Here is a 16,185-nt window from a genome sequence, read left to right on the forward strand (position 1 = left end):
TATATATATATATATATATATATATATATATATATATATATATATATATATATATATATATATATATATATAAATACTTGACTTTCAGTGAATTCTAGCTATATATATATAGCTAGAGTTCACTGAAAGTCAAGTATTTATATATATATATATATATATATATATATATATAAATATATAAATATATATATATATATGTGAAATACTTGAGTTGGTGAATTTTAGCTGTAAATATACTCTCCTCTTAACCACGCCCCTAACCACGCCCCCCAACCAAGCCCCCCCTCCCCTCTCCCTCCCGATATTGTAGGTCTCAAGGTTGGCAAGTATGTATAATATGCAGCTCATCATGCTAATATCAATTCAATACTGATACTACCGTTGGTATCGAAACTATCCATGTTTGAATCAACCCTGCCACACTTTAAAAGTAGAGGCCTGAAACCCTTTAAAATTAAAATAAAAGACAGCGTACATATTTTATAGTAGATCCATGCTGGTATAAATTCCCATGCTCCTTGCTATCACAGAGAGGACATCATAGGACACCCATATTATCCCCCCTTAACATTCCTGTAGCCCCCTAACTGTTAGCTACATATTTATTTACATTATAATGGGGGAGGCTCCTTTTGGTGCTATTTTGGGTTCTTGCATCATTCAGAAAACGGCTCCTTTCATGGTAAACCAGGCTATATATAGACTTGATGTTTTTCCAATAGAAACAGTTCAACATTATAATGGCATATCAATGAAAAAGTCCAGAGAGAGTTTTGTTTCAGGATGTTACATGCCCAAACAACAATTGTTAAAAGGCCCATTTGAGCCAAAATAACTTGTGAATGATGTGCTAACAGTCACTGCCTTTTCATGAGCACCAACAATTTGTCACTTCCCTCACTTTTTAATGTACTGTTGGGAGAAGAGGAGCTCACTCTGTTTATATGATGCCATGGAGGAAAAACCTCCCTCAATGACATGATACTACCACTGACCTGCCATGTGTGTACTCCCAACGACTATAGGCTTCGCTACACATCTCAAAATTAAGAGTTCTTTGAACAATTTGTCACTCAGCTGCAGAAGTGGGTGCTGTATTTTTGATTAATTTGTTGTTCCCTTGCAAATAGGCTAACTTAGCATGATAATGTTTCTGTTGGAAATGTGAGTGTAAAGTAAGCATTGTAGCTCATATATTGCTGTGCTAGTGTTGCTAATGTGTGTGTCCTCCTATAAAACATGTATGGCATCTACAAAACACTAAACCAGTGAAGTTGGCACGTTGTGTAAATCGTAAATAAAAACAGAATACAATCATTTGCAAATCCTTTCCAACTTATATTCAATTGAATAGATTGCGAAGACAACATACTTAACGTTAGAACTGGAAAATGTTATATTTTGCAAATATTAGCTCATTTGGAATTTGATGACTGCAACATGTTTCAAAAAAGCTGGCACAAGTGGCAAAAAAGACTGAGAAAGTTGAGGAATGCTCAACAAACACTTATTTGGAACATCCCACAGGTGACCAGGGTAATTGGGAACAGCTGGGTGCCATGATTGGGTATAAAAGCAGCTTCCATGAAATACTCAGTCATTCACAAACAAGGATGGGGCGAGGGTCACCACTTTGTCAACAAATGCGTGGGCAAATTGTCAAAAAGTTTAAGAACAACATTTCTCAACAAGCTATTGCAAGGAATTTAGGGATTTCACCATCTACGGTCCTTAATTTCATCAAACAGTTCAGAGAATCTGGAGAAATCCCTGCACGTAAGCGATGATATTACGTACCTTGGATCCGTCAGGTGGTACTGCATCAAAAAGCGACATCAGTGTGTAAAGGATATCACCACATGGGCTCAGGAACACTTCAGAAAACCACTGTCAGTAACTACAGTTCCTCGCTACATCTGTAAGTGCAAGTTAAAACTCTACTATGCAAAGCGAAAGCTATTTATCAACAACACCCAGAAACGCTGCCGGCTTCGCTGGGCCCGAGCTCATCTAAGATGGACTGATGCAAAGTGGAAAAGTGTTCTGTGGTCTGACGAGTCCACATTTCTTTAGACTTGACTAGACAGACATCCTTTTTATTGTCATTCAAATTTGAACTTTACAGTACAGATAAGAACAACATTTCGTTGCATTAGCTCGTTGTAGTGCAGGATAAAAGAGCAATAAGGTGCAGATATAAATAAATAAATTACTGTACAGATAAATATATTGCACTTTTGCATATGCATCCATTTATGGATGTATGTTATATTGTCTTTATATTCCAGCGAGTTAGTCCATTTTTGGGTGGAATTGAGGGGATTATTATGATGCGTTCAAGAGTCTTACGGCCTGAGGGAAGAAGCTGTTACAGAACCTGGAGGTTCTGCTACGGAGGCTGCGGAACCTCTTTCCAGAGTCCAGCAGTAAAAACAGTCCTTGGTGGGGGTGGGAGGAGTCTCTGCAGATTTTCTGAGCCCTGGTCAGGCAGCTGCTTTTTGCGATCTCCTGGATAGGAGGAAGAGGAGTCCTGATGATCATTTCCGCTGTCCTCACCACTCTCTGGAGAGACATCCAGTCTGAGGCACTGCAGGCTCCAGTCCAGACAGAGATGCAGTTGGTCAGTAGGCTCTCTATAGTGCCTCTGCAGAATGTGGTGAGAATGGGGGGAGGAAGCTGTGCTCTTTTCGTCCGACGCAAAAAGTGCATGCGCTGCTGAGCTCTTTTTACAAGAGCTCCGGTGTGTAGGGACCAGGTCATATTGTCAGTTATCTGCACTCCCAGGAACTTGGTGCTGCTTACCATCTCCACTGCTGTGCCGTTGATGAAAAGTGGAGTGTGGCTGGACTGGTGCTTCCTGAAGTCGACAATGATCTCCTTGGTCTTGTCGACGTTCAGGACCAGGTTGTTGGTTCTGCACCAGTCAACCAGATGTTTCACCTCCTCCCTGTAGTCCCTGTCGTTGTTGTCACGGATGAGGCCCACTATTGTTGTGTCGTCCGCATACTTCACAATGTGGTTAGTAGTGGACCTGGCGCAGCAGTCATGGGTCATCAATGTGAACAGCAGCGGACTCAAGACGCAGCCCTGGGGGGAGCCGGTGCTCAGGGAGATGGCACTGGAGGTGTTGTCGCCCACTCTCACAGACTGGGGTCTGTCTGTGAGGAAGTCAAGCAGCCAGTTGCATAGCAATATTTCAAATTGTTTTTGGAAACTGGATGTCGTGTCCTCCGGACCAAAGAGGAAGAGAACCATCCGGATTGTTATAGGCACAAAGTTCAAAAGCCAGCATCTGTGATGGTATGGGGGTGTATTAGTGCCCAAGGCATGGGTAACTTACACATCTGTGAAGGCCCCATTAATGCTGAAAGGTACATACAGGTTTTGGAGCAACATATGTTTCCATCCAAGCAATGTTATCATGCTTATTTCAGCAAGACAATGCCAAGCCGCGTGTTACAACAGCGTGACTTCATAGTAAAAGAGTGCGGGTACTATACTGGCCTGCCTGTAGTCCAGACCTGTCTCCCATTGAAAATGTGTGGGGCAATATGAAGCCTAAAATACCACAACGGAGACCCCGGACTGTTGAACAACTTAAGCTGTACATCAAGCAAGAATGGGAAATAATTCCACCTGAAAAGCTTCATAAATTGGTCTCCTCAGTTCCCAAACGTTTACTGAGTGTTGTTAAAAGGAAAGGCCATGTAACACAGTGGTAAAAATGCCCCTGTGCCAACTTTTTTGCAATGTGTTGCTGCCATTAAATTCTAAGTTAATGATTATTTGCAAAACTAAATGAAGTTTCTCAGTTCGAACATTAAATATCTTGTTTTTGCAGTCTATTTAATTGAATAGAAGTTGAAAAGGATTTGCAAATCATTAAATTCTGTTTTTATTTACGATTTACACAATGTGCCAATTTCACTAGTTTTGGGTTTTGTATTTTGTTGGACAAGTGCCCAGTTCCAATGTGCAGTATCTGTAAAAAGTTACATATACACTATACTGTTTCAAGATTGAAGTCGAGGAGTTTGAGGCCAGTGCTGATCAGGCAGTGGGTGGCACAGCTGCAGGCCGATGTGCTCATTTCGCATTTCGTCAAACATCTTGAGAAAAAAAATCAGTAAAAGGAGACGCAAAATGGAATTCTAGCTGCTTACCTTTTATTTTATTTTGAAAAGCTTCCGCTCTCTTTTCTCTTTTAAAAAAAAAAAAAAGTTGAACCAATGTAGTTAAATGTTAACCTTTTAAACATTAGATAGCAGCTGCAAAACATTCAAACAATAACAATCTTATTGTTCTTAGAACAATTTGATTACAACAACAGTACTTACCCTCATGTAGGCATTCCAAAAGTGTCCACATAAAGCTGTTTCTTGTTGATTGTTTTTATTATCCACCACGATAACAGAACAGAAAGTAATCCTTTTAATGTTCATATTTTTTTAAGTCTGTTTTTAATGGCTGTGTGTTTCTGCATCAAAGTTTAGTATTGATTCATACTTGCAGGTGACGGAGAATAAAGTCCCAGATTGACTTGCTACCATGGCGTCATTTGGCGACACGGTCGAGGGCGGAGCTAACGAGGAGTTCAGTGACATCATTAAGTCCAGATCAGGTATGTTGCTGCTTTTTGGTTTTAGGGCTTGGAATTAAAAAGGCACCAGTAGTTTAGAATAAGTCATGTTAGGACACATAAGGATTCCAATAAGTGTGCAAGTGCAAAACACACATAGAATCACTTCCTGTTGATAATTATTCCAAACTACAGTCCAATCTGGGACGCAGGTTAACAACTTCTTTGTATTTAAAAAAAAAAAAAAAAAAAAATTTTTTTTTTTACATAAATAAATACAATCATGTGTGCTTACAGACTGTATCCCTGCAGACTGTATTGATCTATATTGATATACAATGTATATATTGTGTTTTTTATGTTGATTTCATTTTAAAAAAAATTTTTTTTTTTATTTTTTTTTTTTAAATTTAATTTCTTGTGCGGCCCGGTACCAATCGGTCCACGGACCGGTACCGGGCCGTGGCCCGGTGGTTGGGGACCACTGGTCTACATAACATGTAATGGTGGTTCTTTGGTCAAAATGTTGCATAGATTATGTTTTACAGACCATCTTCAAGTCGCTTTCTGAGCATCTCTTCAGGATGCACAGTTTTGTGGGCGGTGTTATTTACGTGGCTCACCTTCGACAACGTATTCTCCCCGTCATCTTTGTTGTAGTGGTGTAGCGTGCAAGGACGGGAGTGGAAGAAGTGTCAAAAGATGGAGCTAACTGTTTTAATGACATTCAGACTTTACTTAGCAATAACGGAGCAGCATCTTCTCATCCGTGGCTCAATAATGCAATATCAACGCCGTAAATGTGTCCCGTGAAAAATCGTTGGACCGGAACTCTCTAATAAATAAAGTTCTGTGGGTGAAATATGTAAACCCACTACAGTTTTTAGTGCTTTGATAGCTAGTCTACTGACTGATATAAGTAAGAACTTTACGCTACTTTATATTAGAAATGGCAATAGCGGAAGATGAATGCCACGTCATGTCGGCATGGACTACAATGGCGGACGTGCGCACATTTTGAAGACTTATGCAGATCCCAAATACACATCAGCTGGTACCAGAAGGTAAAAAAAGTTGGTTTTGATAATATTGCCAAACAAAACACCAGGTAATATGTCTGCTAACAGGTGCCATTTTGTGGTCCTTATACACACGCCATAAGAATACTCGTATGTTTAATGCACCGACAATCCATCAAGCGGTGCGGCTTCATAGCTTACTGAAGTCGTACTAAAAACATTTAGACAGATTTTTGATTGCTGTGTATAATGTTCTATATTCTCAATGGAGCATTTAAAGTTTTGGTGTTTACTGCCGTCATATTGCAGTCTACATGTATCGTTTATGTGTGATTGTCATCTACCGGTCACACTTATGATTACACCGTGTACCAAATAATCCATTTTCTACCGCTTGTTCCTTTTAAAATAGTAATCAATGTTAATTTTGCCATCATAGCATGTTGAGATGAAGACACAAATATATAGGGACGGCGTGGCGAAGTTGGTAGAGTAGCTGTGCCAGCAATCGGAGTGTTGCTGGTTACTGGGGTTCAATTCCCACCTTCTACCTTCCTAGTCGCGTCCGTTGTGTCCTTGGGCAAGACACTTCACCCTTTGCCTCTGATGGGTGCTGGTTAGCGCCTTGCATGGCAGCTCCCGCCATCAGTGTGTGAATGTGTGTGTGAATGGGTAAATGTGGAAATACTGTCAAAGCGCTTTGAGTACCTTGAAGGTAGAAAAGCGCTATACAAGTATAACCCATTTATCATTATTTATTATATACAATTAGTTCAAAATTAATATTCTCTGAGAAAGTTAAAATAAAAATATATTCTTAGAATAAAAAATAAAACAATAAGAACAGTTTTCGTGATATCAAACATAAAAAGTGGATTAGGAAGTGCCTTTAATACTGCATTTGAAATGTGCAACTTCATATTCAGAACCAATATGGCTGATCGAATTACTCAAGTTACTCGAGGAATCGTTTCAGCTCTAGTTCTTACTAATATCAGTCGGTAAACTCGCCATGGAAGTGCTAAAACATACCGGTGTATTGAGTTTACATTATTCACCCAAGGAATTTTATTTATTAGAGAGTTCCGTTCGGACGGTTTTTCAAGGGACACATTTCCGGCGTTGTTATTGTACTAGTGAGCCACGGATGAGGACATGCTGCTCTGTTATTGATTGAAGTAAAGTCTGAATGTCATTAAAACAGTTAACTCCATCTTTTGACTCTTCTTCCACTCCCGTCCTTGCACGCTACACCGCTACAACAAAGATGACGGGGAGAAGACGCTGCCGAAGGTGAGACACGTAAATAAGACCGCCCACAAAACGGCGCATCCTGAAGCGACTGTCAGAAAGCGGCTTGAAGATGATCTGTAAAACATAATCTATGCAACATTTTGACCAAAGAACCACCATTACATGTTATGTAGACCACAAGGAAGTGTTTTACACTTAGATTTTTTTTTTTATACATATAACCCCTTTTAATGCGCCCTATAATCGGTGCGCCTTTTGTATGAAAATATACCTGACTAGACCCGCTTATCAGCAGTGCGCTTTATAATCCGGTGCTCCCTATGGTCCGGAAAATAGGTAAGTGCCAATGTTGTCAGCATTAAAGGGCCTCTTTAAATTGCTTATTTTTGATTCTAAAAATCTTAATGCTTGTGACACAACAGGGTGTTGATGAAGAGCAAGAACATAATTGACGCAAACTCACAACAGTATTTGTCATGAAAGTGACTTTCATACGTGGTTGGACGAGTCTGCAACTGAAAAGACTTCATATCAAAGGAGAATATTCTTGCAACTTTCCTACTGAACTAGTTTTTCCTATTCTGTCACACTCCCTGCCTCGCAAAGCTGGTTGATTCCACGCCAGGCATTCCTCAGTGCCGACGCAGTTTGTAATTTACGTTTGTGTCCAGACCACAATGGCTGCCCTCGCAAAGATTCAGGTTTCCTAGCAACCCTTCCCAAAGTAATGTTTTCCTTATGGCGACGCAAGGGGGAAGATTTGGCATGTGCTCCTAGTCGCTGACCCCAAAACACTTCCACAAAATACAGGAAAAGTTTGTGAACAGTTTGTGTGTGATTTGGCATTATATGGCATTAAGACACCGCTTTAAAAACTGCAGTACATGCACGGCATCCATACAAGCACAGAGTTTATTTAAAGTAGATAGCGAGAAAGCGGTGGAAACATGGCTGTTTGTTTGTGGTGGGCAGGTGGGCGGATGTTTTTGCAGGTGAGAGGAGCCCTCTAAGAAAATATTAACACGTGTTAATGCTGCCTCAGAGTAGCCAGAGAATACGTTTACACACACACACACGCACACGCACACGCACACGCACACGCACACACACACACACACACACACACACACACACACACACACACACACACACACACACACACACACACACACACACACACACAATCTACAATCTCCAAAAAATGCTTACCTCTTTAGGACCACCATTTCTAGATATATAAAGTTTTGTATTTACCACATTAATAATATATACATACTATGCAAATATAAAAAAGGTAAGCTGTTAGTTAATGATTATGTTTTTGAATTTTTTGTTTGTAGTTTGTTTTTAATCTTCATTATTTACTTCAAGTTATTACAGTATGTCTCTATATACATATTTATTTTATTTTTTTAAATTAATTTTCCCACCTCCAAAGACATGCACCTAGGGATAGGTTGATTGGCAACACTAAATTGGCCCTAGTGTGTGAATGTGAGTGTGAATGTTGTCTGTCTATCTGTGTCGGCCCTGTGATGAGGTGGCGACTTGTCCAGGGTGTACCCTGCCTTCCGCCCGATTGTAGCTGAGATAGGCTCCAGCGCCCCCCGCGACCCCGAAGGGAATAAGCGGTAGAAAATGGATGGATGGATGGATGGATGGAAATTAATTTTGGCCAAAGGGGGCGCAATTCAATTTCTTACACACACGTGTTATTACATATGTTGGCCAGAGGGGGAGCACTTCAAATTTTTTACACACACTTGTTATTTCAAATGTTGACCAGTGGGGGGGAACACTTTTTAAACCGACACACAGTCAATTTGAAAAATCCCTCCTTTTTGGGGACAAACCCTCATTTTGATAGATTTCACCACCAGGTGTGCAAATGAAACATTCTCTATTAGATGCAATGGTTTTCCGTATTGGGACCATGATTTATATCCTAACTTGTTCACCGGTCCTCATATGGAAGGTACATTTCCTTGTTGATGTCTCAAGAAGGGTACAAATACAAGAACACACACAAACGCACACACACACGCACACACACACGCACACGCACACACACACACACACACACACACACACACACACACACACAGCATCATTATTGATTGACAGAATGTCATCTATGGTCGTTCTGCTTTTTGGACAAGCCCACATTTTCTTGTTTTCGTTTTGTTTTAGTCGTCCAGTTATTGTCAGTAAGCTAAGCTGCAGTCCACACATACTGTACATTATGCAAAAAAAATGGCTGTTGAGTGGCATACAGTACATGTTATTTAATACCACAATGCAACTGGTGCTGAGAGATAATTGTTGAGATAATGGAAAAGGACCCTGCATCAGAATTTAGCCTTCTTTCATTCCAGGGAGGTTTGTTGACAGCACTCTACTGGTCGCTAATCTCTGATGTCGAACACACCCCAGAACTTTCCTCCAGAAGGTCTTATCTTTGTCCATGTGATGTCCGATGAAACAAAAATTGAGCTGTTTGGCCACAATACCCAGCAATGTGTTTGGAAGAGAAAAGGTGAGTCCTTTAATCCCAGGAACACCAATCCTACTGTCAAGCATAGTGGTGGTAGTATTAGGCTCTGGGCCTGTTTTGCTGCCAATGGAACTGGTGCTTTAAATGGGACAATGAAAAAGGAGGATTTCCTCCAAATTCTTCAGGACAACCTAAAATCATCAGCCCAGAGGTTGGGTCTTGGGCGCAGTTGGGTGTTCCAACAGGACAATAACCCCAAACGCAAGTCAAAAGTGGTAAGGGAATGGCTAAATCAGGCTAGAATTAAAGTTTTAGAAGGGCCTTCCCAAAGTCCTGACTTAAATGTGTGGACAATGCTGAAGAAACAAGTCGATGTCAGAAAACTAACAAATTTAGCTGAACTGCACCAATTTTGTCAAGAGGAGTGGTCAAAACTTCAACCAGAAGCTTGCCAGAAGCTTGTGGATGGCTACCAAAAGTGCCTTATTGCAGTGAAACTTGCCAAGGGACATGTAACCAAATATTAACATTGCTGTATGTATACTTTTGACCCAGCAGAGTTGGTCACATTTTCAGTAGACCCATAATACATTCATAAAAGAACCAAACTTCATGAATGTTTTTTGTGACCAACAAGTATGTGCTCCAATCACTCTATCACAAAAAAATAAGAGTTGTAGAAAATATTGGAAACTGAAGACAGCCATGACATTATGTTCTTTACAAGTGTAGGTAAACTTTTGACCACGACTGTCTGTATATATGTATGTACATATACGTGTGTGTATATACGTATATGTACAGTATAGGTACAGTATAGGTACATACATATATTTATATGTATATACATATATATGTAAATAATAGGGTTGTACGGAATACTAGTAAAGTACCGCAATTGTAATAAATCATAAACGATACAATACCGCCTCTAAAAAGTACCGGTTTCCTTTTTTTTTAAACAGGCATGACTGCGCGCCGTAGTCACGCCGTGACATTGCTGGCTTTACAAGAAGAGCAGCATGTTCGGCAGCGCACAATCAAGGAGTACTTACAGGCGGACCCAGTGTGTAGACAGAAAAGGGAGAATGGACTCATTTTGGCTTAAAAACTAACACTAAGACATGGCTATTAGCTAGCTGCTAACGTCCATCCGCAGTCTGCAGTGTTTTAGCTACTTCTAAATCACTAATCCTTGCCTCCATGGCGACAAATAAAGTATGTTTCTTACAAGTATCATCCCTGCAGGATGAGGAATAGCTAAACATGTTTCACTACACACCGTAGGAGGATACTATAGCTCACTGACGTCACCACTAACAAGCTGGCGCTTCAATATGTAAACAAACGCCATGGGTGGATCTACACCTAACATCCACTGTAATGATACCAAGTACAAGAGCGTATCTCGTCGATACTACTACGATTACATCAATATTTTTTATCATCACAAAATCCTTTTTCGTTTTTTCTTAAATATTTTTTATGTTTATAAACTTAGGAAATATGTCCCTGGACACATGGGGACTTAAATTATGACCATTGTATGATCCTGTAACTACTTGGTATCGTATCGACCCCTAAATTTGTGGTATCATCCAAAACTAATGTAAAGCATCCAAACAACAGAAGAATAAGTGATTATTACATTTTAACACAAGTGTAGATAGAACATGTTAAAAGAGAAAGTAAGCAGGTATAAACAGTAAATGAACAAGTAGATTAATAATTAACTTTCTACCGCTTGTCCCTTATAATTTTGACAAAATAATAGAATGTGAAATGACACAATATGTTACTGCATATGTCAGCAGACAAATTAGGAGTCTTTGTTTGTTTACTTACTGTGTACAGCTCTGGTAATGGGTACATTCGCACCCACCTGCACAAATGTACTTCAAAATGTAACAATCAAATATGACTTTTTTTTGCTTACTAGGGCATGCATTTATAATATGCATTAGTTTAACCATTTAAAATCAACGATAATAAAAAGGAGATGCTTGGAAATAGCATAAAAATGCCCCAAAAACTTGGAAAAACGCGATTCATAGCGTTACTTTTTGGTGTAACCATCATGAGCGTTCTGTTCAGTTATATTTCTTTTATATTTTGATAAATCATCATATTTATGTATTACTAAATTTAAATAGGTATTGATCAATCTTTAAGCTGTGTGTATTTGATTTCAGTTTGCTTTTGACATCTTATTTAGAATTGTAGTTGAAACTTTTACAACCTTGTGTTGCGCTCATGATGGCGTAACCAAACTAGATTTCATTTAATGATCTTATTTTGAATATTTATTCAATTTTTTACATTTAGTATATTTAATTATTCATTTATAAACATTGAATACATTTCAAATATCAATATAATGCAATTGCCTTAATCTTATAGGGTAATGTTTAGTTACACCAAGTCATGAGCATAACACTAAGCTTCATCACTTTGACTTGTAAAAACGTAATATCTCTAATTCTGGTGGTGTTTTATGCTTTTTTCTTTTTGGAACATGTACTATACATATAATACAATAAAGTCCCATATAAAATTATGTTTCTAGCAATACTTTAATTTTGCCTTTGAAAGTAACACTCCAATGTCCATTAGTGGAGCTGTACACTACTACTAAAAGACAAGTTGTCTAGTATGTTCACTATTTTATTTAAGGACAAAATTGTTCTTGGATTGCAATAAGAAACAAATGTTTAATGTACCTTAAGACTTTTTGTTAAAATAAAGCCAATAATGCAATTTTTTGTGGTCCCTTTTATTTATATATATATATATATATATATATATATATATATATATATATATATATATATATATATATATATAATATATATATATATATATATATATATATATATATATATATATGTATATATATATATGTATATATATATATATATATGTATATATATATATATGTATATATATATATATATGTATATATATATATATATGTATATATATATATGTATATGTATATATATATATATATATATATATATATAGTGAGATAAATACAGGTCTATCTCATCATATCCTATTTAGCGTGTTATTTTTTTAATCGCATTAATACAATTTGCCCAGCACTTTTAGCTGAATTTAAAAAAGCATTTAATCTGATTAATTAATTACAGATCATAATCAATTAATCATAATTTTTTTCAATCACTTGACAGAACTACATAAAAATACATATGTATTGTAGTTAAATAATTAATTTCAGGTACATTACCAGCTCGATGTTTTCAGTACTGTGTTGGTAATTTCAGTGCGAAGTATTTTGGAAGTGGTGTAAAATGTTAGAGTTTTTTGTTCCTCCTTGGGGGAATTGTAATGGAAAACTGACCCGGTGCAGCATTTTGAAATAGGCAGGGGACAACCACACCCTTCTCTGTTAGACCGGCTGTGTTCCAGAGGGAAGACACATTTTAAAGCCAGTATCATGCTCGGAATTTTGGCTGTCATTTACTCACAAACAACTGTCGTGCTGCTCCTCATCGCCCAACTTACCGAATAAATTCTTTAGCCATGTGCTTGCACTTTTACGTTTGGGTGTGACGTGAACAGAGATGCCATAGCTGGGAAAAAGATTGTGATTGTTGCCGAATGGAGGGTGTGGTGTGGTGTGAAGATTTCTGGTGGCTGGGTGTATCATGTCACTGGATGCATTCCAGCTGGTGTGTGTGTGCGTGTGTGCGTGTGTGTGTGTGTGTGTGTGTGTGCGATGAGAGTTTGGATTGCTTGTTCATGAATAACTGGGTGAAATATTGAAACCATCTGCCGCGGCACTTGCCACCTGATCGTCAGACTTGTACAAGTGTTGATGGGTGTGTGCATGCATACAAAAAAAAAAAAAAACGGTTTTCACAACAGGCGCCCACTTTTGTTTTTGCATGGTGTGGCCTTGAGCTGTTTCCCTGGTGTTGCTGTTGAAGTGTACGAATCACAGCGCTTTTGATAGGGATGGGCATGTGACTAGACCAAGGGTCGGCAACCAAACATGTTGAAAGTGCCATATTGGACCAAATATACAAAAAACAAATCTTTCTGGAGCCGCAATAAATGAAAAACCGTATCTAAGTCTTATAATGAAGGCAACACATGACATAAGTGTCTATGTTAGCTATAATAGCCTACTATCAAAATGACTAGGCTGAAGCAAATCTTCGTTGACAGAAATGTTGAAATTTTATATTTATTCAACACAATTGCACAACATTAGAAACCATTAGTAAATCGGAGGCTACTCAGAAGGTGAGATAATTCCTGGAAATTCAATCAATCAATCAAAGATTATTTATATAGCCCTAAATCATGAGTGTCTCAAAGGGCTGCACAAGCCACAACGACATCCTCGGCTCAAATTCAACATCAGGGCAAGAAAAAACTCAACCCAATAGGATAACAATGAGAAACTTTGGAGGAGACCGGTTGACCGGTGAAATGGACGTCGAGTGGATCTAGTTCATAGTGTGAGAGTCCAGTCCATAGTGGGGCCAGCAGGGGATCGTCTTGGGTGGAGACAAGTCAGCAGCATAGAGACGTCCTCAACTGATGCACAGATGAGTGGTCCATCCTGGGTCCCGACTTTGAACAGCTAGCACATCATCTGTGGTCACCTAACCTGTGCCCCCCCTCTCCACGAAGGAGAGGGGGGCAGAGCAGAAAAGAGACGGCAGATCAACTGGTCTAAAAGGGGGGTCTATTTAAAGGCTAGAGTATACAAATTAGTTTTAAGATGGGACTTAAATGCTTCTATAAATTACTAGCTTTTAACGGCCAAAGGTATAGATATGTGTGTCCAAGTTAAAGGAAACGGCAGGCCGTCTTCTTTAAATGGATTTATTACAATCTTTGCAAGCTGGATAACGTTTGCTGTGGTCTGGAACAACATAGCACACAAACAACTATCTGAAATGTAGCCAAAATTACATACAGATAATGTGTCATGAGACATGCAAAACTAAATTATATACAAAGAGGATAAAAGTAAAGGCTATTAAATGAGCTGAAATATACCTACAAATGAGGCATAATGATGCAATATGTACATACAGCTAGCCTAAATAGCATGTTAGCATTGATTAGCTTGCAGTCATGCACTGACCAAATATGCCTGATTAGCACTCCAACAGGTCAATAACATCAACAAAGCTCACTTTTGTGCATTGATGCACAGCATGAAACTTTTGGTTTCATGCTGTGGGCTTTCTAACAATTGGGAATGTTTGTGTCATGTTTGTCCTCAAACAAAAAACATACTAAAATAAAAAATATATTTTCCCTCATGTTTTTTCACTTTCAATCCTTTTTTAGAAATGCTCCAGGGAGCCACTAAGGCTATATAATATGTATATACACTACCGTTCAAATGTTTGGGGTCACCCAAACAATTTTGTGGAATAGCCTTCATTTCTAAGAACAAGAATAGACTGTCGAGTTTCAGATGAAAGTTCTCTTTTTCTGGCCATTTTGAGCGTTTAATTGACCCCACAAATGTGATGCTCCAGAAACTCAATCTGCTCAAAGGAAGGTCAGTTTTGTAGCTTCTGTAACGAGCTAAACTGTTTTCAGATGTGTGAACATGATTGCACAAGGGTTTTCTAATAATCAATTAGCCTTCTGAGCCAATGAAGTAAACACATTGTAACATTAGAACACTGGAGTGATAGTTGCTGGAAATGGGCCTCTATACACCCATGTAGATATTGCACCAAAAACCAGACATTTGCAGCTAGAATAGTCATTTACCACATTAGCAATGTATAGAGTGTATTTCTTTAAAGCTAAGACTAGTTTAAAATTATCTTCATTGAAAAGTACAGTGCTTTTCCTTCAAAAATAAGGACATTTCAATGTGACCCCAAACCTTTGAACGGTAGTGTATGTACACATATATGTCTTGGCTATATACTATATACTGTATGTGTTTAACTCTGTGTGTGTGTGTGTGTGTGTGTGTGTGTGTGTGTGTGTGTGTGTGTGTGTGTGTGTGTGTGTCTATATATATATATATATATATATATATATATATATATATATATATATATATATATAGTTATTTTACATACTGTCGGCTTTTGTTTTTAGGCCAATGCGGCCTCCGAGTCAAAACATTTGGACACCCTTGCTCTAAAGGTTTGGAAGTCCTGTTTCCATGCAAGCTTTGTATTTCACCAGAATACTGCTGCCTCTAGATGTCTGCGTGGATGTAGGTCAACTTCCCATAGCAATAGCATTAACCCTCTGCAGTGCCCTCTCAGAAGGTCAAAATCATTATATTTTATTTAAGGTTATCCAACAATTAAAATATTTAATTGCATTTTGTGGTCACTCTGTCAGAGCTACAGCATTTATTTGTGGAGAGAAGGGAAGCTTCCAGAAGGACAACCATTTCTGCAGCAATCCACCAATCAGCCATGTATGGTATAGTGGTCAGATGGAAGCCATTTCTTAGTAAAACGTTTGACAAAATGCACCTCAAAGACTATCAGACCACGAAAAAAACTAAATTCTCTGGTCTGATGAGACAAATGTTGTACTCTTTGGTGTGAATGTCCGGCATCATGTTTAGAGGAAACCAGTCACCGCTCATCACCATACCATCCCTACAGTGAAGCATGGTGGGGGCAGCATCATGCTGTGGGGATGTTTTTCAGTGGCAGGAACTGGGAGACCAGTCAGGATAGAGGGAAAGATGAATGCAACAATGTACATAGATATCCCGGATGAAAACCTGCTCCTGAGCGCTCTTGAACTCAGACTGGGGCGACGGTTCATCTTTCAGCAGGACAACAACCCTAAGCTCCCAGACCAGATAT

At 38.7% G+C, this 16,185-nt stretch overlaps 1 protein-coding gene across 3 annotated transcripts in view; it reads left to right on the plus strand.

The window, feature by feature from the left end:
* Positions 1-16,185, plus strand: part of utrn (utrophin) — a 393,845-nt gene that overhangs the window by 9,770 nt on the left and 367,890 nt on the right. For all 3 annotated transcript variants that reach the window (XM_062044584.1, XM_062044587.1, XM_062044585.1), the window contains exon 2: positions 4,513-4,621. In XM_062044584.1, coding sequence (XP_061900568.1) covers positions 4,549-4,621 — 73 coding nt within the window. In that variant the 5' untranslated portion in view covers positions 4,513-4,548. The remainder of the gene's footprint in view (positions 1-4,512; positions 4,622-16,185) is intronic.

The sequence above is a fragment of the Entelurus aequoreus genome, linkage group LG04, assembly GCF_033978785.1.
Source record: "Entelurus aequoreus isolate RoL-2023_Sb linkage group LG04, RoL_Eaeq_v1.1, whole genome shotgun sequence".
NCBI classification, from domain to species: domain Eukaryota; kingdom Metazoa; phylum Chordata; class Actinopteri; order Syngnathiformes; family Syngnathidae; genus Entelurus; species Entelurus aequoreus.